At 41.3% G+C, this 24,674-nt stretch overlaps 1 protein-coding gene across 4 annotated transcripts in view; it reads left to right on the top strand.

The window, feature by feature from the left end:
- SMC5 (structural maintenance of chromosomes 5) overlaps positions 1–24,674 on the top strand; it is a 114,392-nt gene that overhangs the window by 21,936 nt on the left and 67,782 nt on the right. For all 4 annotated transcript variants that reach the window (XM_074994779.1, XM_074994777.1, XM_074994776.1 and 1 more), the window contains 3 exons: positions 11,403–11,565; positions 12,736–12,870; positions 16,886–17,026. In XM_074994779.1, the coding sequence (XP_074850880.1) occupies positions 11,403–11,565; positions 12,736–12,870; positions 16,886–17,026 (439 nt within the window). The remainder of the gene's footprint in view (positions 1–11,402; positions 11,566–12,735; positions 12,871–16,885; positions 17,027–24,674) is intronic.

The following is a 24,674-nucleotide window of genomic DNA, read 5'->3' as shown; positions in this document are numbered from 1 at the left end:
TGTAGGTTGCTAACCCCTGCCTCAGGTGAACGGAAAATAAAAGGAAAAAGTGGGATTAAAAAGAATCTATGTCATCCCCAAGTAGGTCTTCTGAGATCTTTTTTTTCTTTTGTATGCCTGTTTCCTACCGTGGTGTATTTGGGGGTTTACATATTGCAACATATAGTTTTAAAGACAAGGTACTGTGGTTTTATGATAGAGATGGGCATTCTGTGTTTTTGTGGAATGGAGTTAGCCAGCCTTCGTTTGAGGAACAATCCCTTTAAGAACAGGCAGTATACTGCAAATGGAACTGGTCAATAATTACATATGTTAATTTACCCATAACATGGTAAAAATGCAGATATGTGGAACTTGGTGAAGAGGGTCTGAGACCTACGTAGGTGTGTGCTGGGCTCAAGAAGGCAAGTGTTAGGCTATTTGCCCAGAAAATGTAGAGCCTCGGTATCTAACTCTGCTCATTCAGCATATGCAGTATAAGCCTGTCTTCTACAATTCTACATGCCGTGTCACTTAACAAAATATGTTACTGATGCAGAGAGACACATGGCCCCAGCAGCCAGCTGCATGTGGGGTGCGTGTTGAGGAGTGGTGTGGCAGCTGCTGGACCGTAGGACATTAGCAGCTTGGCAGATCAGGGTAGTTTGGATTCACCCTGGGGGCCATATTTTGTCTGCCCCATGATAGAATCAAGTAAACAGGACAACCTGAATAACCAGACTCTCACTGGTAAGTTACTATGCAGCAACTTCTGTCATCTTAATACTACTTGCATTGGCCTGGGAAAATGCAGATTCCAAAACTGCAGAACCATCAGTTTACCCATAAACAAATTTAGTGTTCCTTCTGGAACCATTGTTATCTCCTTACCAAAATCCCACCACAATCCTCTGGGTCACCAATGTCCTGTGGCCTAATGGGACTGTTGGGAAGGGTCCCTGCATTCCACACTCCATACACTGCTCAAAGCAGCTGGTTGCAGGGCCATATACATGGTTGCATGCCCCGGTGGGGTGGGGGGGCTTCATGCATTGTCCCCACCTCTAGCACAATCCTTATGGCTCCTGTTGGCTCGAAACTGGTCAATGGGATTTGTCTGGACTGTGCTTGCAGGCATGGGCAGCATGTGAAGTTCTTTCTCTGCACCCTCCCCCAAATAGTGCATAGCACAGACACATGCATGGCCCCAGCAGCTGGCTGCTCTGAGCAGGGTGTGGAAGAAGAGAGTTAGCCTTCCTGAGGATCCCATTGGCCAGGATCCACCTATTATGGCAAGCACCTCCTGGCCAGAGCCCAGACCTGACACCGACTCCCTTCCTCCCTCTCCTTCACCTCACTGCCCCAGGTCACTATCCCCTCCTGGTCCAGGCTACAACCTCATTCCAGGCCCTGCACACATCCCTATTCCCATGCCTTTCACCTTGTCAGAATCCTCTCCTGTATCCCATTCTGATCTCCGATCCCCAGCTCCAGGTCACAACTTCATTTGCCCAAGTTCTCTGAGGCCCACACTACCTTCTGTACCTCACTGCACCCATCCTTCATCCCAGAAACTGCACTCCTCCATTAACTTAGAGTGCAGACCTTGACCACTTAGCAAATTCTAGCAGTGCTCCCCCCCACAACCCATCAAAATTATAGCCCACCTGAATCTAAAGGGTAAAACAAAATCTAATGAACTGGTACAACATGCTCCAGGTCTCAGATGCTAGATTTAAGACACAGAGTGCATTGTGGAATTACTTAAAGCGTTTGATCTGCAGTACAAGCTACATGCACATCAGAATCAACAAGGTCTAGCAATACTGAGTCTTCCCAAAATTTCCCAACATGTGCAGTAAAACAGCACAGCGTGTTAAAACCACGTACGTAAATCACATTGGTACCATGTGCATTTGGGAAAGTCCATTTCACTTGCTGAGCAACAGCATTGATCCAATGTCTGAACAGTATGCTGTTTTCCTTGAGCTGCTGACTTTTTTTTGCGTTCAGCATTGTGGTATAGACTGTGACCATGGCAGCTGTTAGCTGGGTGAGTTTCTCAACTCTGAAAAGGTCATGGGGTAAGCTTTTACGTTTGTCTCTGACCAACAGGAGGTGGTCCAATGAAACATCATCCACCTTGTTTCTCTAATGATATTGTCATTTGGGAACAAGGAATATAACGAGGTGCTAGTTTTAAAAGACCCCCCCCCCCCCCAGGAGAAAGCTGAGACAGTGTTCTTTTGTAGATAATGGTTTTTCTCGAATATTTTTTCATGGGTAGTCTCTTCTGTAGGTGTTCTTGGTTTTTTAAATGCTTCATATTGCATAAGATTGACTGTCTGGAGAGCGTGTCGTCTTTCCCATGGTTCAGTGGTATTTCTTGTGATGCTGGACTATTTGCAGATTGTTCTTGAAATACCGCTCTAGCCATTAAGTAGAATGCCTCTTTTCTATCAGTGGTCTCTACATTTTTGTCTATGGGTATGTCTATACAGCTGTAAAGCATCTGTGGCGGGCCTGGGTCAGGTAACTTGGGTTTGTGCAGCTACAGCTGGAGGACTACATTGCAACCATCATAGGGTGTCAGAGGGCAGCCTCAAGTGTCTATATGCTACAATTTTTATAACACTGCACCTTGAGCCCCATGAGCCCACATGAGCTGACCTGTGCCAGCCACAGTATTTTTTCAGTGTAGACGTACCCCGTATTATCTCCTTAATGGAAGAAAATTCCAACAACATCGTGGTACAACTTCTTTTAGAATAACAGTTTCTGGAGTTTTTCTACTGAAGTTCTTGGTGTCGGAAGGATTGAGTTTTTTTTTTTTTTTTTTTTTTTAAATCAAGGCCATTTAAATCATTATTTAAATTGCTAAAATAGTTGTTGATTTAAATCCAGTTCCTATAATGCTAAGACCAATTATACTTACAGTGCACATTATTTTGGAGTAAGCCCCATTTGGTGTTTGCAATAACAAGTATAGAATGGAGTTCCTCTGGGAAAGCTGAGTTATTCTGAAGTGGAATAGGGAATAGATATGTGCCATCACCAGGATAGACGGTAGCCAGGATGTTCCAAAAAAGGGGCATGTTTTATGTAATATCAATAAGAAAATGACACAGCATCTTTCTGTATTGTATAGTTGAGTGATAGATTCTAAACCTAGCTAAGTAATTAAACAAGCCATAAGAATTAGCTAAGCTATACGTATTTTTCTAGCAACAGCAAGCAGCTTAGGTATTTACTTGTCAAATCATACTTATACTAATAGGCACAGACAGACTTGAAGAATGAGGTATTGAAAAGTGAACTATTTGAGTTCTTCACCAGTTGATTCACTGAGCCATATCCACATCTTCATGCACATTGTTTTTCTCCCAAGAAAAAAAAATGCAGTTTTCTTATGATATTTCATTCTTTCAACTAGGCCCTGCATCTTTTTCTGGCACTGTGTACGCTTGACATATTTTCCTTTTTCCCCTCTAGGGAACAAGTTTCTTCAAAAATATTCTCTGATAGGGTCTCCCTTACATCTAGAAGCCATGACAGTTTTTCTGTGGCTAGAGTGTTGGCGAATGTAGGAAGCCGTGTGTGCTGTATGTCCTCCTTTGCTTTGTAGTCCACCGTTCCTTTCTATGCTGCCTATGTCCTTTTCTGTATGTTGTGTTTCTGTTTTAAGACAGTGTTTTAACTAACTCCTTTGCCATGCTTGTCCAAGGTCCACCATCAGGAATGCACGGAACAAAAACAGTTCTCTCCAACTTCTTCAGGCCTTTGCAGGTGTTCCATTTAATCTGCTGAGAAACAGAAATTGAAAACCCAGAACTTTGAAGAAGGAAAAGATAATAATTATGCTGGACAAACTAGAGCCATTTATTTATTTTTATGAGACCAAGGCTATGTTTGCACTTGCCCCTGCCATGGTAATCAGGGTGATGGGAGATTACTAATGAAGTGCTGTGATGCATATGCAGCACTTCATTAGGCAAATTCTTCCCTGTGACAGTTTCAAAGTGTCAAACTTCCCAGTAGTGCAGGTACTTCAGTGCTCCTGCAGCTACATGGCATTCTGGCACTTCAAAGTTTGACACTTCCAAGTTGCCGTGGGGGAGAATTTGCCTGAGGAAGTGTTGTATATGCATCACAGCACTTCATTATTAATCTCCCATCACCCTGATTACCGTGCTCCCTTGGAAGAATGGGGCAAGTGTAGACATAGCCCAAGTGTACATGTAGCATGTTTGTGATGAGATTTAATGGTAACGATTTCAAATGATGATGTATTTAATGGTTTATTTGGAAAAAAAAATCTGGATTTAAATAAACCAATTTTTGAAGTTGCGTTTTTTCAATCCAAGCTGTTTTGGAGCACTAGTGATGGAACACCATGGTTTGTCATGGATTCAACATCATTTATGAAACTGTAGTATGTCCATTGTAAGACCCAGACTCAAGGTGTAATAATTTTGGATCTATTAAGTATCAACATTCTTCCATTGTCAAACGCCTTTTTTTGAATGTCTTTTGGCAGATGATATATATAGTTCAGCCATCAATAAATGCCTCTTTTTGTTAACCAAAGGACATATTCTTGTACCAATTGGTGCACAAAAGTAGCTGATCTTTGTAAATGACAGTGTTCTGGGGCTTTCATTTTTGGCTGTTTCAGATCAGAGGATTGAAGTGGCATCACTTGTACATTTGAACACAGTTCTTAAGGCTCTCTCTCACCAGAACAACATCCAGAAAATCTTTGGATGACTTTAGTTCCTGCTTCAGATTACTAGCAGCTAGAATAGTATTAGCTAACGTTACTGTGTCCCACAGAGAGTCTTGTCCATGCTGTGCATGGTGTGAAACTGCAGAACCCCAGTGTTGTTTCTAGTTTTTTGCCAAATTTGCTTAGCCATTTCTATGACTAAGGGAAGTAATGCTTAACATCTTTGCTGCAACTTGAACAAGGGAAGAGCCACCTTCTTGTTAGATCTTCCTTCTTGCATTTCATCAGCTGATTGAAGAGATCGACAGTGTCAAAGTGACTATTGTTGCAGTGTAACTAGAAGTTTTTGCTTTTATTCATTCTAGTCAAGGAGAGGGGAAGGAATCCATGTTGAGAGAGAGGCTGTCTGTAGCAGTCAAGTTTTCCAACAGATATTCTGCACAGCATATCGTCAGCTCCTCTTTGAAATGCTGCCTGTTAGATTTGTTGCTCTCTCGTCTGTCTTGCAGGTCTTTTCTCAAGCAAACAATGCTGCAGCAATTGATCCTGTTGAACTTGGTTGCTCTGGTGACAGTAGAAGCAGGTGAACATGATGCTCTCAGATCAGATTCAGTCTGGTTTTTTTTCATTGATTCAGTACAACCCTGATAAGCTAAATTCAACCTGCATGCATATTTCTGAAAGCAGTCCCAATAACAGAACATTGGTGGCATGTCTTCCGCATTTAAAAAAAAAAAAAAACTCCTTCAGCAACCGCCAATACAGTTAATCTCTCCTGGCCTCTTCCTGAATTCTGTCCAGCACTACTGCCTCTGTACAGTGTTGCATTCTTTTGCTTTTCTTGACAAACACATATTTTTCAGTTTGTGGAGAGTCTTTTTCTCTTGGATGGAAGCTTAGAGGCTTGTACCTCCATGTTTTCATAAACTGTAACTTTCCTGTAGAGGTTAAATTCCCAGTTATATTGTTAACATTATCACCATCAGTAGCAGCATTTTTGTATAAGAATACGGACTTGTGCTAAATTAAATTATAAATTAATTCCAAATGTCAGGATTAAAATTACTGTTTTTGTGTAGTGAACACTTGGACGGAAGACCTGTATAATCTGTATATTCTCATCTCTAACGGTAATACTGAACTGTGTATGTGTCACTGAACTAAAAAGCTAGTTTATAGACTATTTCAAAGTCAAGTAATACATGCAAAGGCAATTACAAATTAAAACCTTCCGTCAAGGTGTACTAGGTGCTAAAGTTTTATGACTAAAGGTTGCAAATGGAGAAGCATTACATTAGGACTTAATGTGAATTGTGTGCCCACTGTCTGGTACAAATCCTGGGGTTGCAGCCTGCTGCTACTGGGATGAGATTGAGCTGGTCATCAAATTTTAATTGCAAGTATAGAAAATAATATACATTTTTGACAATTAACAAATATTCATTGTGCAATATTGCCAGATTTTCATTTTTTTCCATATTGAAACAGCTTCTTCATTTCTGGAAAAATATGCTTGTCCATGCAAAACCAATAAAAATCTCCAGTATGCTTTTGGTACCTTGGATCAATATACACCACAATAAGGTGTTGAAATGAACTTAAACTAAAACTGTATTCATAGTTATTGCAATGTTTCTGAAACTGTAGAAAAAAACGAGTTTCTCCTCATTCTGGGAACCACTGTTTCATGTCGCCTGTAGAGCTGTAGTACTACTTGGCAACTGTGCGTAACACAGAATATTTAAAGTGGGCTTCCAAAAGATATAGGGGTTTGTAGGGTGATTGCATAGAAGCTTTTTTTTTTTTTTAAAAAAAACAAACTCTTTTGTGGAATCACTACTTAGCTATTACCATAAAATGTTATTTTATGAATGGGAAGCAAAAAGGATAATCTAATGACATTCCACATTTAGAGCACAAAGTGAAATGAGAGAGGATGAATAGGATCGCTAGAGTCCAAAATATTATCTTATTTAGATGATATCCAGTTTACTCCATTAGTCATACACAGCTGTACTTTATTTTTAACAAAAGTATAGGAAAACATCCAGCTAAGATCAAAAGAAGAGAATCCAATATAAATATTGAGTTAAATGGTTCATATGGGGCTTGAGAAGTTTGAGATACCTACTCTTAGAGGATTATCCAATAGCCAAAGGCTAATATAAAATACAGATATGGGGCTGAACCAGTAACATATTAATGGGAAGCTCTCTTGCCTTCCTTACCCTCTTTTTTTAAAGGGGAAGTTTGCTATTCCCAGAACTGTACCTTTCACATTTGTCTATGGCTAAGAGTTTTTCTTATTTTCTGCATGTTACATCTCCCTTTTTCTGTAACGGAGAGAGAATTTTCTTCCTCCATTCAGAGCTTCCTGGCTGTTGTGAGGACATAGTGGAAGGAGTGAAGATTGGCTCCTCCATTTCTTTGCATGTTGTCTTCCATCATATCCTTAACCCAAATAGCTATTTTGCTTGGTCTTGGTGCTCCCAAGTGGCAAAGTGAAAGTGATTCCCAACAATTTCATTACTTTCCACCAGGGATCTTCAGTATTAATTTCTGAACTATTACCACATTTGATCATTATGTTTAACAAGGTTGTAAGTAACAGCAGAGTACTACTGCTGTTTTGTGAACTTGCATGGACAGCTTTCTGAAGATTAACAAGGGCATTGATCTTCACTGGCTAAACCCTTTAACCCATTTCTGCAAAATTTTAGCTGTTTTATTCAGACCACTGCTGTGGCCAAGGATAGCCTTTTACTTAATATATGGGAAGAGGATTGTTAAAACACCACGGCTACATCTACAGTAGCACACTATGTTGAAGTAGCCTATTTCAAAGTAAGAATATCGAAGTAGGCTACTTTGACATGTATAGTCTAAACATCCTCCAGGGTTGGTGCTATCAATGTTCAACATCGAAGTAGCGACAGGGAACGTCGAAAGGAGACGCCCTGGAAGGCGATAGGGAGCGTCCATGCACACAAGCGCTCCCATAAGGGGCCAGCAAAGCCTGCAGACAGGGTCACAGGCTGGACTAGCCCTTCTGGGACAACAGCAAGCCGCTCCCTTAAAGCTCCCCTCCCAGACATACTCAGCCTGCACAGCACAAGGTCTGCAGAGCCGACAACAAGTTGCAGATCCCGTGCAAAAGCATGGATCCCCAGTAGCAGCAGCAGCAGCAGCTGCCAGAAGCCCTGGGCTAAGGGCTGCTGCACATGGTGACTACAGAGCCCCACAGGGGCTGGATAGAGTGTTTCTCAACCCCTCAGTTGATGGCTGCCATGGAGGACCCCGCTATTTCGAAGTAGCGGGATGCAGATTGTCTACACATGCCCTACTTTGGCGTTGAACATCAAAGTAGGGCGCTATTCCCATCTTCAGATAGGAATAATGATTTTGACATCTCGCCATTAACATCAATTTCAACTTCGAAATAGTGCACGGCGCTTGTAGACGCAACGCATGCTATTTCGACGTTGTGCCAGCTACTTCGAAGTAGCTGGCTAATGTAGACACACCCCACGTGAAGAGGTGATCTTTGACACACCAACTATGCTGCCAAAGTCAAAGGATGCCTGCAATTCTTAAAGAGATTATCTTAATGCTTTTCTAGGCTCAGAGCAGTGGGAAGCAGAGTGTGTTTGTGAGAGAGATTTAGCTGACTGCTGAGGAAATCATCTCAGCTTAAACAGTACACTGCCTTTAGGAAAGGGACTCATCCTTCAGAGTAGACCTCTGTGTACAGCAAGAGTCTTCTTGAGCCAGGATCTGTCTCCTTTCCCCTGCTCTGAGGAGATGGGGTAAGTGGGATAGGGAGAGTGAGTGTGTATGAGACACTGAGAGCTGTCCACTGGGGAAGTCCCAGAAACAGTGCACTACCTCTTTAAGGCTGCGTCTACACGTGCACGCTACTTCGAAGTAGCGGCAGTAACTTCGAAATAGCGCCCGTCACGTCTACACGTGTTGGGCGCTATTTCGAAGTTGAAATCGACGTTAGGCGGCGAGACGTCGAAGTCGCTAACCCCATGAGCGGATGGGAATAGCGCCCTACTTCGACGTTCAACATCGAAGTAGGGACGTGTAGACGATCCGCGTCCCGCAGCATCGAAATAGCGGGGTCCTCCATGGCGGCCATCAGCTGGGGGGTTGAGAGATACTCTCTCTCCAGCCCTTGCGGGGCTCTGTGGTCACCGTGGGCAGCAGCCCTTAGCCCAGGGCTTCTGGCTGCTGCTGCTGCAGCTGGGGGTCCGTGCTGCATATACAGGGTCTGCAACTAGTTGTTGGCTCTGTGTATCTTGCACTGTTTAATGAAAGTGTGTCTGGGAGGGGCCCTTTAAGGGAGCGACTTGCTGTTGAGTCTGCCCCGTGACCCTGTCTGCAGCTGTGCCTGGCTCCCTTATTTCGATGTGTGCTACTTTGCCGTGTAGACGTTCCCTCGCTGTGCCTATTTCGATGTTGGGCTGAGCAACGTCGAAGTTGAACATCGACGTTGCCAGCCCTGGAGGACGTGTAGACGTTATTCATCGAAATAGCCATTTCGATGTCGCAACATCGAAATAAGCTATTTCGAAGTTGGGTGCACGTGTAGACGTAGCCTAAGACAGGCAATTGCTCACTGTTAAGACTATAACAGCTCTGAATTCTCCCCTGAGCCAGACTATATGGTCCTCTTCTCCCCCCCGCTTTCTCTCCTGTTCTGTGGAGTTGGCGTATAGATGCAGGGGGGACATCCTGACAACAGCAATGTCCTTACAGCTCCTTTCTGCTTCCTCTCCCTCCCCCAACTCTGCATAGCTAGTAGGAGGGTTGGGTCCCCCCAGGAGGAGCTGTAGGATGAAGCATGGTGGGGGAATAGGCACCAGAGCACATGCTGCCAGCTGTGCATGCACTGCTACATCAGCTGGGCCATGTGTGACTCTCTCCTACGTGGCCATGCATGTGTGCATCTTCCAGGGAACCTTGTTTCCAAAAGGCCTTAATAAACCCAACTCTACTTTTTTATTATTTAAAAAAAAAAGAAAGTGTTAACTAACTGGATAGCCTGGGGTGGGCAGTAATTTTTGATGCGGGTGGGGTGGTGCTCCGACATTTTCTTAAGTGGTCAAGGACAGCTGCACTTTTCTGTGGCGGTGGTGTGGGGGGGGTCTGAGATGGGAGGTTGGATGAAGAAGGGAGCTTGGGGTAGGGGACTGGGGCACAGGACAGGGTATGGTATCTGAGAGGGAGTTTGGTTGAAGGGGGGGTTGTGACCTGGGATGGGGTATTGGAGTACAGGGTGTGGTCTCAGGAGAGAATTCTGATCTGGAGGAGGAATGTGGGGACAGGTGCAGGGTCTGAGAAGGAGTTGTGACCTGGGGCGAGGAGGAGGCAGGTGTAGTTGGTTTGGGTGGTGATCTGGGGAGGGGTGTGGCTGCAGGAGAGGATTCTGCCCTGGGAGACGGATGTCAGAGTAGGTGCAGGGTCTGGAAGGGAGTTGGGGTGCAGTGCCAGAAGCAAGTTCTGGCTGGGAGGCACTTACCTAAGCAGCTCCTGGCCAGCAGCATTCCTGCCTGCAAGGAGCCTCTCCCCACTGGCTGTGCCATGTGGCTTTCGGCACCTGAGGGGAGAGACTTTGCTTGCTGCCCTCCACCGCAAGCACAATGTATCAGCTCCTGTTGGCCAGAAACTGGTCATGGGAACTGAAAAATTGTGCTGTACTACCTCCACTCCCAGCAAATTCTCTAAGAGCCCATTGGCCAGATGTCTAGGCTCCTGTTGGTCTGTTTCAGGCCAGTAGGAGCTGAGTAATTTTGCTGGGGATGGGAGCAGAACCCAAAGCGCTTTCCCCTCTGCAGCAGTTGGAGTTGTTGGTGAGCCAGATTAAAAGACTTGGTAGGCCGGATCCAACTCATGAGCTGCATCTTGTCCACCCCTGGAATAGACAATCTAATGGCAATTTCAAAACTGCATGTTGACTTCATTGCTTATTGTTTTCTGATGCATCTAATTTTTGCTAATTAGATGGCAAGCATCTCAGGATAAGAATCTTATTTGCACATTTGTGAGGCATCTTATGCACTTTCAGTGTTATATAAACAGAAAATAATACTTGTTAATTTAGTAATATAACGTTATTTTCCTGGGGAATACATGTAATAGAAGTGGACTAGATACATACGCGTCCACATATGTACTGCCATAATCTAAACATTTCAGATGTTTTAAACTATAGCTCTGCATGTATTTTAATCTGTTTACTACAGTGACTTTAGAACTTGTTAGATGTTGCTACTGTTCATACATGTAACTGTTTTTGAAACAGTTAGGCTGCAATAGTCACATTAGTACTATATTCTTATGAAAAATATTTGTTTCAATTGAGAGAAGATATTCCAGGAACTAATGGGTCTAGTCATGTGAGCAAGCAGTATTTTTTGTGAGAAGTGGCTTGTAGGATTAATTCATCATCTTGCACCATTAGATAAATGTGTAGCAATTCCTGTTATATTCCTGAATTGGGATATCTCTAGTATGCAGTAATTTTATATTACATTTGAAACCTATTAGTCAGTTGCTAGTGGTAGAATCATTGGCACCAGACATTTTGGAGTTCTTTTTATTTAAAGCAGTAAGATGTGTTATGAGTGCAGTCTGTATACATATTACAAATTTGCTAAAAGTATAAACACTTAACTTTTTTTCTATTAATCAGATCTAAGACTCCCAAAAATCTCATTATCACACGTGAGATTCATGTAGCAAACAATGCATCAGTGTGGTTTGTCAATAAAAAGCCTTCAACCCTGAAAACAGTAGAGGAGCAGATTTCAGCCTTAAATATCCAAGTGGGCAACCTCTGCCAGTTTCTTCCTCAGGTAAGAGAGACAATGACAAATGCAAATGGAGCACCCCTTTTTGGGTGAAGGACAGAGAGGGAGAAGAGGATTATGACTTTTTTAAAAAAGTGGACTTTCAATAGGGATACTAGAAATAGCTCTTTGGAAGGCCAAAAAGGGTTTTAAAAAAGACCAATTTTAACCATTTAATCCTGAATTATTTTTAATATTTTTGTGTATGCTGTTGTGTATGGCAGGCATAATATTTTTACAGCAGACTGATTTCATCTCATCATTTAATCTTCTATAAAAAGGATCCTGTGTTGGAGATGGTATGGCCGAATAGATGGGGATCAAGTTTAGGAGGCTGGAAGCCTGCACGTGCCTTGTTATGTGGTGTTGGGTAAATTTACATTTTTCTTCCTGTATCACAATGAATTGGGGAACATGACACTACTGTAGTTTGGAAAGTTCCTTGAGTCCATGAATGAAAAATAATCCTAAAATATTAAGTATCTTTTAAAATTAAATTAGACATCTTCAGAACAAAACAGAGAAGAACCTGGGTTTGTTTGGGAAAAGAAAAGTAACAGATTTTCATCATGTACATAAAGTCTGAACTTGAAAATAGACAAATTTCATTGTGCTCCCTAGATGGGGGTAAAAATTGTCATTTTAAAACATGTTTACTGACATATTTTAATCAGATGCTGTTTAAACTGTTATTGCAGGAACACTTTTTTTGTTAATTTAGTTTTTCCATGTAGACTATACCTTAGTGGGAAAATGAATTTGTAATAAATTCTTTGAATATGGCAGTCATATTTTGAGCACATAGGTATTCTAGTGTGTTTTTTGGTTTTGCTTGTAGAAGCATTCAAAATGATTCCCAGAAAGCATTGAACAAAATTTGATGATTAGATTCTTCAGCCAGGAGAACTATGGGTAGATATGTGCTAACTATTTGTTGGGATACTGAGGGCATCTGGATAACAAAATTTATAGAGCTGGTTGTACTACATAACTGAGTTGCATGTTTAATAATAATTTGAGCTATCTGCCGAATCTGTCTGACATGTGATTATATGTTGTATGAGCACCTTAGCTTGAGATAGTGTACTGTATTGTATTGTATTGCAATATATTGCCCTTGTTGCAATACTATAACAGACTTGCAAAATTTATTGATATTTGGTTTCTGTTTTGCAGGACAAAGTTGGGGAATTTGCCAAACTGTCCAAGACCGAGCTTCTTGAAGCCACAGAGAAATCTGTTGGCCCACCAGAAATGTATCAGTTCCACTGCGAATTAAAAAACTTCAGAGAGAGAGAGCGAGAACTTGAGGTGAGTACATGCATGGGTGAGGGACAATGGCAGGAGGGATCTTCATAAACCTTTTCAATTCTTCTTGTTTTTAACTATGACTAATAATTGGATGTCTGGTAGTTTTGTGTAATGTGATGCTTTTACAAGAGTCATTGCTTGTTTCTGACTTAGTGCTCATTTGTACAGTGGCACAAGGCGTTTTTTCCTATTTGGAAGTTGTGCTTTTGGCCAGGGAAGATAGTCAAAGTAGAACTAATTAGCCAAGCTTGCCAAGGTCTTACACTTAGTTTGGTGGTGTTTGTCTTCTACATGTAGTAATACAATAGTATGTGAATGTTTTAATCGCAAATGTCCAGAACCTTATTGATTTTAATGAATATTGGGGGAAAAAAGGGGGCACATGAAATCTTTGCCATCTAGTTAGTAGAGTCAGTTTCAATCACTTATGCAATTGCCTGTAGATCAGACAACTAAATAATGACAGCAATTAACATGTAACAATATCCTATTTCATCCCTGCTTGCTTTCTGAATAAAATGTTCATGGACTTTACTAAATTTATTTTTCAGTCATAAAGAATAATAATGGTGAGGAGAATGGGGCTGAATAATGGCATGCAAAACTCCTAATGTAAGAGGTAGAATATTATATGGTAAACAGTGACATAGGTATATCCCCATAATAGTTAGTCTGTCTAACACTTGATTGAATTTTACTTTGTTGCAATAGAGTAGTATCTCTATAATTTCTGTGAACCTGTTAATCTGACTAAAGATGGGTAAAATGATTATAAAGTTGCAAATCGAACAGTTTATAGATATATCTTCTAGTTCGTAGTGAATACAGAGGTGGCTTTTTCAGTTAAGAATTAACTCAAGAAAGAACTAAATGAGTAACGCCTCTTGACCTGTAGCAAATAATTTGTGATCATAAAACGTTTGGTTTTTTTTTTTTTTTTTAAAGACTAATTTGTGTTTGAGTTACTCTTGGCAATTTTTTTGTTTGCACTGTTGTAGCAATCTTGATCCCGGGATATTAGAGAAACAAAGTGGTTGTGGTAATATTTTCTATTGGACCAAGTTCTGGTTTGTAGTCTCGGAGTGTGTCTCTTTCATAAACAGTGATTGATCTAATAGAAGGTATTGGCTAACTCATTTTGCATCTTATTATTTATGTTAAACTTTGAGTTTCCATGACACAGCTATGTGGGGAAAGTTGTCCTGCACCTACCAGTACTGTTGGCTGGAAATAGAATTGAATGGCAAATAAAAAAACAAAAATCTACTGTGCTAAAACTTCTAATTCTGAATTTCTGCTTAGTTGGTATTGATTTCATTTAAACCCTTTTACTCCAGGTGGAGCATAGGTCATCTGCAAGTCTCCTTCACTTCACTCTGTCTTGGAACAAAATTTCTAGCTTACTCCAGAAGTACCATAGTTGTTATCCTTCAGTCTCAGTAGATCTTCTCCATGTTGTCGGAGGTCTTCCTCTTTTTTTGCATTTTCCGTGCGGGTTCCATTTGAGAGCTTGATGGACTGTGCTGGATGGTGACTTACTTAGAGTGTGGCCTAGCCATCCCCACTTTCTTCTGTTGACTTTAATGTTAAGTGACTCTTGTCCTGCTCTGTTCCAAAGCTCCTCATTTGCGACAGAGTCTTGCCATTTGAAGTGAAGGATATACCCCAGGCATCTCTTTATGAATGTCTGTAGCTTATGATATGAAGCCTTTTTAGGATGCCAGTCTCGCATCCGTACAAGAGCATACTCTTGCCGTTTGTGTTGAAGATCTGTGGTTTCTCCTTCACAGGTATTATTTGTGAACTCCATATAGGACAGAGAGTCTTGAATGCAGCTGTTGCTTTCCCTATCCTGGCATTGATATCCTTACCTGTTCCTCCATCTCTGCCCATAATACTTCCTAAGTAGGTAAACTGCTCCACATCTTCCAGGTCACCCCTTCCCAGTGTGGTGATGGTGGTGTTGGACTGGTTGTACCTCATTGTTCTGGTCTTTCTCTTATTAATGCTCAGTCCAGTCATTGAGACGGTTTTGTCTAGTGTTGTGACCTTTTCTTCCATGATTTCATGTCAGTTTGAAAGGAGGGCAACATGTTAGCAAAATCAGTGTCCTGTAGCTGTTTGAAAAGTGACTGTTGAATGCCTCATTGATGGTCATCTGTCCTGTTTGTAACCTAGTCCATTGTGATCAAGAACAGTAAAGGTGACAATAGGCACCCTTGTTGCACTTTTGAGAGCATGATGGAGTCTGTCAAGATACCATTGTGAACAACTTGGCATGTCAAGGATTCATATGTTGAACAGACCAGGTTAATGATTTTGAATGGGATACCATGGTGTTGCAGCAGTTTCCACAAAGTGTGTCTCTCAACTCTGTCAAAGGCTTTTTCACAGTCTCTGAAGGTTGTGTACAAGGGGGAGTTCCACGCAAGTGACTGTTCTGTGATCACTCTGAGAGTTGCTATTTGGTCTGTACAAGATCTCTTGCTTTGGAAGCTGGCCTGTTCTTACCTGAGCTGTGTATCAATTTCTGTCTTCATTCTCTCAAAGAGAATCCTACTGAACACCTTTCCTGGAATAAACAATAACGTGATGCTCCTGTAGTTGTTGCATTCCTTCAGGTTGCTTTTCTTTGAAAGCTTGATATGTAGCCATGTTTCCAGTCTTGTGGGAGCTCTTCAGTGTCGCAGATAGCTTATACATCATGTTGACTGTCTCACTACCGCCCTTAATTGCTTCTGTGTGGTTATTGTCTGGACACGATGCTTTTCTGCTTTTCAGATGGGCAATGGTTTTTGCTGATTTCTTCTTTTGTAGGTCTGTTGCTGTTAATGTGCAGAGGTATATTTGCAAGTGGTAATTCGAGAGGTTCCATGTGGGCAGGGTGGTTCAGTAGCTCTTCAAAGTGTTCCTTCCATCTACTTAGCTGCTCACTTAGGTTTGTTAGCACACACCCCTCATTATCCTCTACTGGCTGATCCACTGTATGCCATGACCCATCTAGCTTCCATGTGATGTTATGTAGCTCTTTCAGATTTCTCTGTCCTGCAACTTGTTTGGCTTGTTGTGCAAGGCTTTCCACAAAGTTCTTCTTGTCCCATTTTACAGCTTTTTTAATTTCTTTGTTGGCTTCTGAATGCAGTGTTTGAGCTTTCACCGTGGCTGCTCTGGTTTTGCTGTTGACTGCCGCTTTTCTCTCTTTTTGTTCCTTCACTTTTCTGAGTTTCTGCTGTGATCGATTCTTTAGGACACCTTGTTCTCTTTCCCAATGTTTTATTGCAATTCTCCTTCCAGGCCATTCTGGTGTGTTTCCAAATTGGTTGGTTGGTGCATAACATTGCACAATTAGTACCTTCCATGTAGAATCTGGCTGTGATGACACTGCTGTCTATTCCATTAAAGCATCAGATGCCTCTCTTGATAACATCAAACTCAAGCTTTCTGTGTGTGGTGTACCCTCTTCTTCATGTCCAGAATAGATGAGGGTGTCACCGGTTGCCAAGAAAAGCTGCCCAAATTGTGTGTATCTTGTCTCATGCAAGCCCAAAACTGCAAGCTTATACTGTTCTAGCTCTGCTGCGATCTGTACAGTCTTCCCACTAGATATGTGGTCCAGACTGGGTGATTCTCCTGGGTGAGAGAGAGCAGGCATCTGCAGGGCAGCTTCCTTTAGGCTTTCCCTAGCGCACATGCTACTCCATCCGAGCAGCTTGCCAACTACTTCCAAGATATGTAGCTGTAGGGTGCTTTGTAACTGTGTCTGTAACTTTTGCTTTTTTTATGAGTACGGTTGTTAACCCTGAGCCAACCACTTTCCTCTTGGAGAGAGGTGATCTGAAATGGTCTGGTTTGCAGCTCCTGCTGGCATATCTCTCTGTGTCCTTGAGACACTCAAGCCACCATGACAAAGAATGAACCATAACTCGTTACACTTTTCATAATTGCTCCAGGTCCCATTAGTATTTACTTATTTAATAAAGCAAAATAAATTGTGTAAAAATACTTTTTTTGACAGAATTCATTGAAAGAGAAAACTAATATTCTGGAGAAAATGAAGCAAAGGAATGAACGATATAAGCAAGATGTGGAGAGATATTATGAACGCAAACGTCATCTGGATTTAATAGAAATGCTTGAGAGAAAAAGACCTTGGGTGGTAAGTTTGGTTGGTTTTTTCCTCCCCTCCCCCCAATTTTTTCGGCAAAACTATTGTAAGGCAGCCATCTTTTAAGACACAGTGCAGTGAAATAAGATGTTTTTTTTTCCAAACTAGAACAGCCTGAGTGCTACCAACATTACAGAAAGTGTATAACTGTCCTGAAACATTGTGTTCTACATATGGCCTTACTTAGCTTCTTTGTAGTTGCATCTACTGCTTCCCGGAATGGCTTGCATTTCATGTTTTTAAAATGAATACAAAGTGACTCCTTATTCTCATCAGTTGTTCAGAACTGTATTTGGTTGGCCTGTTTGCAGGCAGCTGATCTCGTGCCCTACGCTTGGTGAATAATGAGTCATCTTGTTGCTTCAGAAGTAAGCCTTGCAGCAAGTTTCACAAAATCTTTTTTTGCGCAAATGCCTAGAACTAGTAAATAAGTGCTTTAAAGAAATCAAAATAAGTAAGAGATTTGTTGAGTTAAAGGTAAATCATTTTGACTTGCATCTGCAAGCGTGTGGATTATTTTGATTTACAAAATTTAATACTTTTTAAAACTGACTCTGTATAGTACGGAGTGGGCAACCAAACTAGTAAGAAGAGCCCTTCCCCCACATTGGTTAAAATCTCAATGATTCAAGAGCTGCAATACATGTGAATAGAAGATGTTCCTTAATAAATAATGTCATCCCATACTTTTGTAACCCCTAATGTAAGAACATCATGCACATAATGGTTTGTAATGCCATACACGTTCACAAACTTTTTACGTATTCTGTTTCCTCACACTTTCATGTGTGTTTATACCACGATCTTCCTGACTTTCACTCCCAAGCCTATTTTAATTATACCAGTTTTAGTTCATTATTTAATTTGTTTTCTTTCTTAAAATATGTGTTGACCTTCACAGCAGGAATGCCACCGGCTTCCTTTCCCTTTTCAAAATCTAGACTTCTTAGCAACAGAATTAAAACACAGTTTTACAGTATCATATTCCACAATGCACTACACATATTAAAGGGTAAGTTATTCAACCCTTTGAGATCACACTGTTTGCTGTTTAGGTATGAGTTGTTCGTTGTTGAGCTTTTAGATGTTCACAATTTATCAAATAATCAGGAGGGTTTTTTCTTTGCAATTTTAGCATTGGGAGCCACAAAGAAGTACATAGAGTCGCAGATTGCAGATCCTTGGCGAATCTGCTACAGGAGAATCAAAGATATCAATTAAGCTGGGATAGTTTAGTATTTTGAGGTATTATTATATTTACTCTGCTTTCGTGCCTTTTGGTAAAACTTTCCTTCATGAGCTTAAATTAATGAAGTGTATGTAGCAAGCTTTTAGATTTTATTCACAATGACTGAAATTCACAGAGGCGGCAGAAAGCCTGGCCTTCTATAGTAGGTGAGCCGATTAGTGATAGTGGATGAGGGGAATCGCAACCACAGGTATAGCAATCACACTGAAGCCCCCTGTATATTAAGAAAAAAGCAATTGATGGGTGGACGTGAGGAAGTATAACAGGATTCATAATTATATGGCTCAGTTGCCCCTAACCCACAGTGCAAATGATATGAAGAGACAGCTACTGAGGAATATAGGTTTACAGCCTTCTTTCCTGGCAGTGGAGAATGACCTTCATCCTTTTGATTTTATGTGGGTGAAGTGAATTTTTTTTTTTTCCTGTTTTTGTGGTAGGGAATAACTTGGTGAAGGATTGAAACGTAATTACTTACACAGGAAGGCTACAGGCTGTGTACATTTAGTCAGGAAACAGCATTAACATCAAACTGTATTGGGGTGGTACTTTGAAGGCTAATCAATAGAGACTAAGGGGAAAACTAATGTGTTATAACACTGATATTTCTAAATTGACTTACTTTTGGAAACAAGTGGTTCTTCGAGTAAGGCCTTTATAGATTCCCACACTTGATACATTCCTGAATACTTAAAATTTCCCAAGACCTCTGTAGAAAACTTTCACCACCCTTTTGCTGTCTTGAACATTTGGGCCTGATGGTGGACAAGAAGCAGTTACTATGATATGCTAGTGGCTGTTCCTCAGAATACTAAACTCACTTGTATAGGACATTTAAATAGAGAAGACATGAAGCTTTTTAACCAGTGAATCCCAATGTAGTAATTGCATATGGTACACTTACCACAGGTAGATGTGCTCACTTAGTTAGGTCCCAGTTAAAGTTCTGTAATTTGGCAGATGCCAGGTTACATACCGTTGTGTTAGAGCAAGTAGCTAAGTTGTTTCTCAAGTCTGTTATCTGTCAAGTATGGGATCAAGAAATATAAATATTTAGCAGGCAGTAGCATGAAGATGCACTGTATTGGGGTTGAAAACTAAAATAGCAAGTAGAACCATTTTTTCCAATTTGGTAAAAACGCCAAAATACAAGAGCTGCATTGCATGGGTTTTTTCAGAGATGGCCCTTAAATAAATAATGTCAAACCATACTTTTTTTTAACCCCTATTTTAAAAATCGCGCACAATGATTTTTAATGTGATACACGTTTACAGCAGGACATTCACAAACTTTTTTTACATGTTCTATTTCTTCACACTTTACATGTGTGTTTGTACCACTATCTTCCTGACTTTTACTCCTGAACCACCTCTCTCTCTGGTTAGTTAGCTAGTTAGCAAACATTTTGAGATCCTATATTGTTTGCTGTTTAGATTTGAGTTCATTTTTGGGCTGTTAGACATTCATTGTTTATCAAATAATCAGGAGGTGTTTTTTTTTTTTCTTTTTTTAAACTTTGCAATTATCGTTGGCCACAACAAAGAAGTCCTTAGGTTACATACCTATACGCTATATTGATCCATGGGGGTGGAGCCAGAGTTGCTCTTTGTTACAAACCTGTTCTTTGAGGATGTACTGCGTTCAAAAATGAGTTGTTCTCAACACTGCCTGACTGTGAAGCATATAGAATACATTAGCCTACAACCTCAGCAGAACTTTCATCTTGTAGAAAAGATGGTCTGGAAAGTAAAAAGTACTTTGTTTCTGCGATGGGAAACCCCTTCAAATAGATCTACTGGCAATGAAAGAAAATGCAAAGCACAATAGTTTTTCTTTGGAAGAGGGAGATATTTCCCCTGTCATGCTTTCTTTTGTCTTAACTCCAATACTGCTGCTCCTAAGAATAACAGAAAATTAGAGGATGGATCAAAAGTGCTTATAAGAACATAAGAATGGCCATACTGGCTCAGACCAAAGGTCCATCCAGCCCAGCATCCCATCTGCCGACAGTGGCCAATGCCAGGTGCCCCAGAGAAGGAGAACAGAAGACAATGATCAAGTGATTTATCTCCCGCCATCCATCTCCTGCCCTTGTACTGAAGACTAGGGCACCATACTTTACCCCTGGCTAATAGCCATTTATGGACCTAACCTGCAAAAATTTATTGAGCTCTTTTTTTAAACCCTAATAGAGTCCTGGCCTTCACAGCCTCCTCCAGCAAGGAGTTCCACAGGTTGACTGTGCGCTGTGTGAAGAAAAATTTCCTTTTATTAGTTTTGAACCTACTACCCATCAATTTCATTTGGTGTCCCCTAGTTCTTGTATTATGGGAAAAGGTAAATAATTTTCTATATTCACTTTCTCCACACCATTCATGATTTTATATACCTCTGTCATATCGCCCTTCAATCGCCTCTTTTCCAGACTGAAAAGTCCCAGTCTCTCTAGCCTCTCCCCATATGGGACCCGTTCCAAGCCCCTAATCATCTTAGTCGCCCTTTTCTGAACTTTTCTAATGCCAATATATCTTTTTTGAGGTGAGGAGACCACATCTGCACGCAGTACTCAAGATGTGGGCGTACCATAGTTTTATATAGGGGAAGTATGATATCTTTTGTCTTATTATCTATCCCTTTTTTTAATAATTCCTAACATCCTATTTGCTTTACTAACTGCCGCTGCACATTGCGTGGATGTCTTCAGAGAACTATCCACTATAACTCCAAGATCCCTTTCCTGATCTGTCGTAGCTAAATTTGACCCCATCATGTTGTATGTGTAATTTGGGTTATCTTTTCCAATGTGCATTACCTTACACTTACCCACATTAAATTTCATTTGCCATTTTGCTGCCAAATCACTCAGTTTGCTGAGATCTTTTTGTAGTTCTTCATAATCCCTTTTGTTTTTGACTGTCCTGAACAACTTGGTGTCATCTGCAAACTTTGCCACCTCACTGCTTACCTCATTTTCTAGATCATTGATGAACAAGTTGAACAGGATCTGTCCCAGGACTGACCCCTGGGGAACACCACTAGTTACCCCCCTCCCTTGTGAAAATTTGCCATTTATTCCAACCCTTTGTTCTCTGTCTTTTAACCAATTCCCGATCCATGAAAGGATCTTTCCTCCTATCCCATGACCACCTAATTTACGTAAAAGCCTTTGGTGTGGGACCGTGTCAAAGGCTTTCTGGAAATCTAGGTGTATTATGTCCATTGGGTGCCCCTTGTCCGCATGTTTATTAACCCCTTCAAAGAATTCTAATAGATTCGTTAGACACGACTTCCCTCTGCAGAAACCATGCTGACTTTTGCCCAACAATTTGTGCCCTTCTACATACTTCTGATATATCTATTGCCAATAAGTACAATAAGAGGCAAACCTTGAACTTCCATTCTTTTCAGAAATTTCCCCCTCTCTTACACAAAATAAAGCATGGTATACTTGGACCTAAAATCCTTGCAACTACCTGTTTGGGTTTTGACATCTTAACAGGGCAGAATCATTAGGGTGTTTTGGTGGTGCACCTGATTCTGATGCAGATTTATAAGCACTCTACTGGACAAACATGCTGCAAATTGAAAGAGATTCCCTATTTGGGCAGCCGAAAACCATAAGAACAGCCATACTGGGTCAGACCAAAGGTCCATCTAGCTCAGTATCCTGTCTGCCGACAGCAGCCAATGCCTGGTGCCCCAGAGGAGGTGAACCAAAGATAATGATCAAGCGATTTGTCTCCTGCCATCTATCTCCCACCTTCGACAAAAGGCTAGGCACCAGACCTTACCCCTTGCTAATAGCCATCTATGGACCTGACCTTCAAATATTTATCGAGCTCTTTTTTTAAACTCTGTTAGGCTGCGTCTACACGTGCACGCTACTTCGAAGTAGCGGCAGTAACTTCGAAATAGCGCCCGTCACGTCTACACGTGTTGGGCGCTATTTCGAAGTTGAAATCGACGTTAGGCGGCGAGACGTCGAAGTCGCTAACCCCATGAGCGGATGGGAATAGCGCCCTACTTCGACGTTCAACATCGAAGTAGGGACGTGTAGACGATCCGCGTCCCGCAACATCGAAATAGCGGCGTCCTCCATGGCGGCCATCAGCTGGGGGGTTGAGAGATACTCTCTCTCCAGCCCTTGCGGGGCTCTGTGGTCACCGTGGGCAGCAGCCCTTAGCCCAGGGCTTCTGGCTGCTGCTGCTGCAGCTGGGGGTCCGTGCTGCATATACAGGGTCTGCAACTAGTTGTTGGCTCTGTGTATCTTGCACTGTTTAATGAAAGTGTGTCTGGGAGGGGCCCTTTAAGGGAGCGGCTTGCTGTTGAGTCTGCCCCGTGACCCTGTCTGCAGCTGTGCCTGGCTCCCTTATTTCGATGTGTGCTACTTTGCCGTGTAGACGTTCCCTCGTTGTGCCTATTTCGATGTTGGGCTGAGCAACGTCGAAGTTGAACATCGACGTTGCCAGCCCTGGAGGACGTGTAGACGTTATTCATCGAAATAGCCTATTTCGATGTCGCAACATCGAAATAAGCTATTTCGAAGTTGGGTGCACGTGTAGACGTAGCCTTAGAGTCCTGGCCTTCACAGTGTCCTCTGGTAAGGAGTTCCAAAGGCTGACTGTGCGCTGTGTGAAGAACCAGGTTAACCAAGTATCTGCTACTATGCTGATAATATTGGATTATATTTTGAAACCAAAAGTTCTCCACTATGAGAATGAGCTCAGTTTACTTGACTACTATTTCATTTTATCAAGCTTCCCTGTGACGATCCACTTGTAATTGTGTACATAGTCCAACTTGTAAGGTAGTTTAGATACTTGCAGGTTTCTGGAGTGTGTTGAAAGTCAGTGACTTGGTGGTCATTCTCCATAACTAACTGAACAGAAGTCCCCATTGCAATGCTGTGGGTGTGAGGGAGGGAACTTGAATGTCTTTTAGCAAATATATAACTTAAGTATTACAGATATTACTTGGACCATCACACAGGAGATCAGACTAGAAGATCATAGTGGTGCTTCCTGGTTCTCTCTCTTTGTTGTCCAAAAAACAACCCCATGGGTCTACTCTTATTAATCCCATTCTTAACTTTCTTCCTCCTTTTCCCCCCAGAACTACCTTAATTAATGGGGAAAGCTTTTCTACATAGTCTAGGTGTAAATAGAGCATTTGGCTACTGCCTTTAGTGGCAATAAACCCATTAAGTAGTCCTATAGATTCTTTATTTTTTTTTGAATTACCTTTGTAGAAAATATGTATACAGGCAAAGTGTTATGATTCAGTGAGGGTTATGATTTGCAAAAGTCTTCAAGTACATTACAGATAAAACAATAGAGTCTCCACAGTTTCTCTTAGAAACATCCCTATACTTGACTTCTGTAGAACTGTGACTAGTCTTTTTTTCATACATCTGCCCAACATTCTGGATTTATCCTGATACCTGATGCTCAATTTGGTAGAATGTTTGTTTAGTTGGGTCCTCCTACCAGCTTCATGGGAATCGTTGCTATTCAGATTCAGAGAATACATATCTTTAAAAAAATTTGAAAAAAGCAACTATTATTCACCTATAACTGAAAAACTTGGAGCTGCTAGCTTGTGTGTGTTAATCAATATGAGCTCTCCTTACCAATGATTTTTTAGCCTTCCTAGTAGACTTGGAAATAGTGAAAGAAACTGAGGAAAGGGTGGGCCCTAGGCTGCTTTATGGACTCTTTAGGTCTCAATATTTGATGCCACACTGTCCTTAGGACAAAGTTTTCTACATGTTTCCAGCAAGAATCTGTCTCTGTAAGAATCTTGAGTGCCAGTAACAGAAGAGTAAACGGTTTATCAGTTTCTCCAGGGGATTATGTTTTGAGACTCACCTTTTTAGGAAGAATGTTTCAAAGTAACTTGGGCAGCAATACAAAAAATGGTCTATGTTTACAAGTGGAAAAAATAATATCCCAGGTGGGGGGGGAAAGCAGCAACACATAAAAGCAAAATTAATAAATAATGTTGTAAAATCCTAATGTGAATATTTCAATTTTTTTCATGCTCCAGAGGCTGGAGTACATCAGACTCATGTGCTTTTGAACTCACATTTCAGGGTCCTGGAGGTATCAGTAGAGTTTCCAATTCATCTTGGTGTAGAGAGTTGCAGTAGAATCATGGGTTGATGTTATCAACTGGAGGACTATGCCAAAACCAGGACACCCTCATGGGATTCAGTATTGTACAGGACAGATACACATACAAGTCAGGACATTCACAGGAGAATTGAACGTTTACACTCCTGCTTTTATACAAAATTGTTCTAATGCTTTTGATCTGCAGGGAGTAGGTGGGTCACTGACTCTCTGGGTCAAGGTGATTCATAGCTAACAAGTTACTCAAATCATTATTGG

The sequence above is a fragment of the Carettochelys insculpta genome, chromosome 5 (assembly GCF_033958435.1).
Source record: "Carettochelys insculpta isolate YL-2023 chromosome 5, ASM3395843v1, whole genome shotgun sequence".
Taxonomy (NCBI): Eukaryota; Metazoa; Chordata; order Testudines; family Carettochelyidae; genus Carettochelys; species Carettochelys insculpta.
The sequence above is the reverse complement of the archived record's forward strand: the minus strand, read 5'-3'. Positions and strand labels throughout refer to the sequence as shown.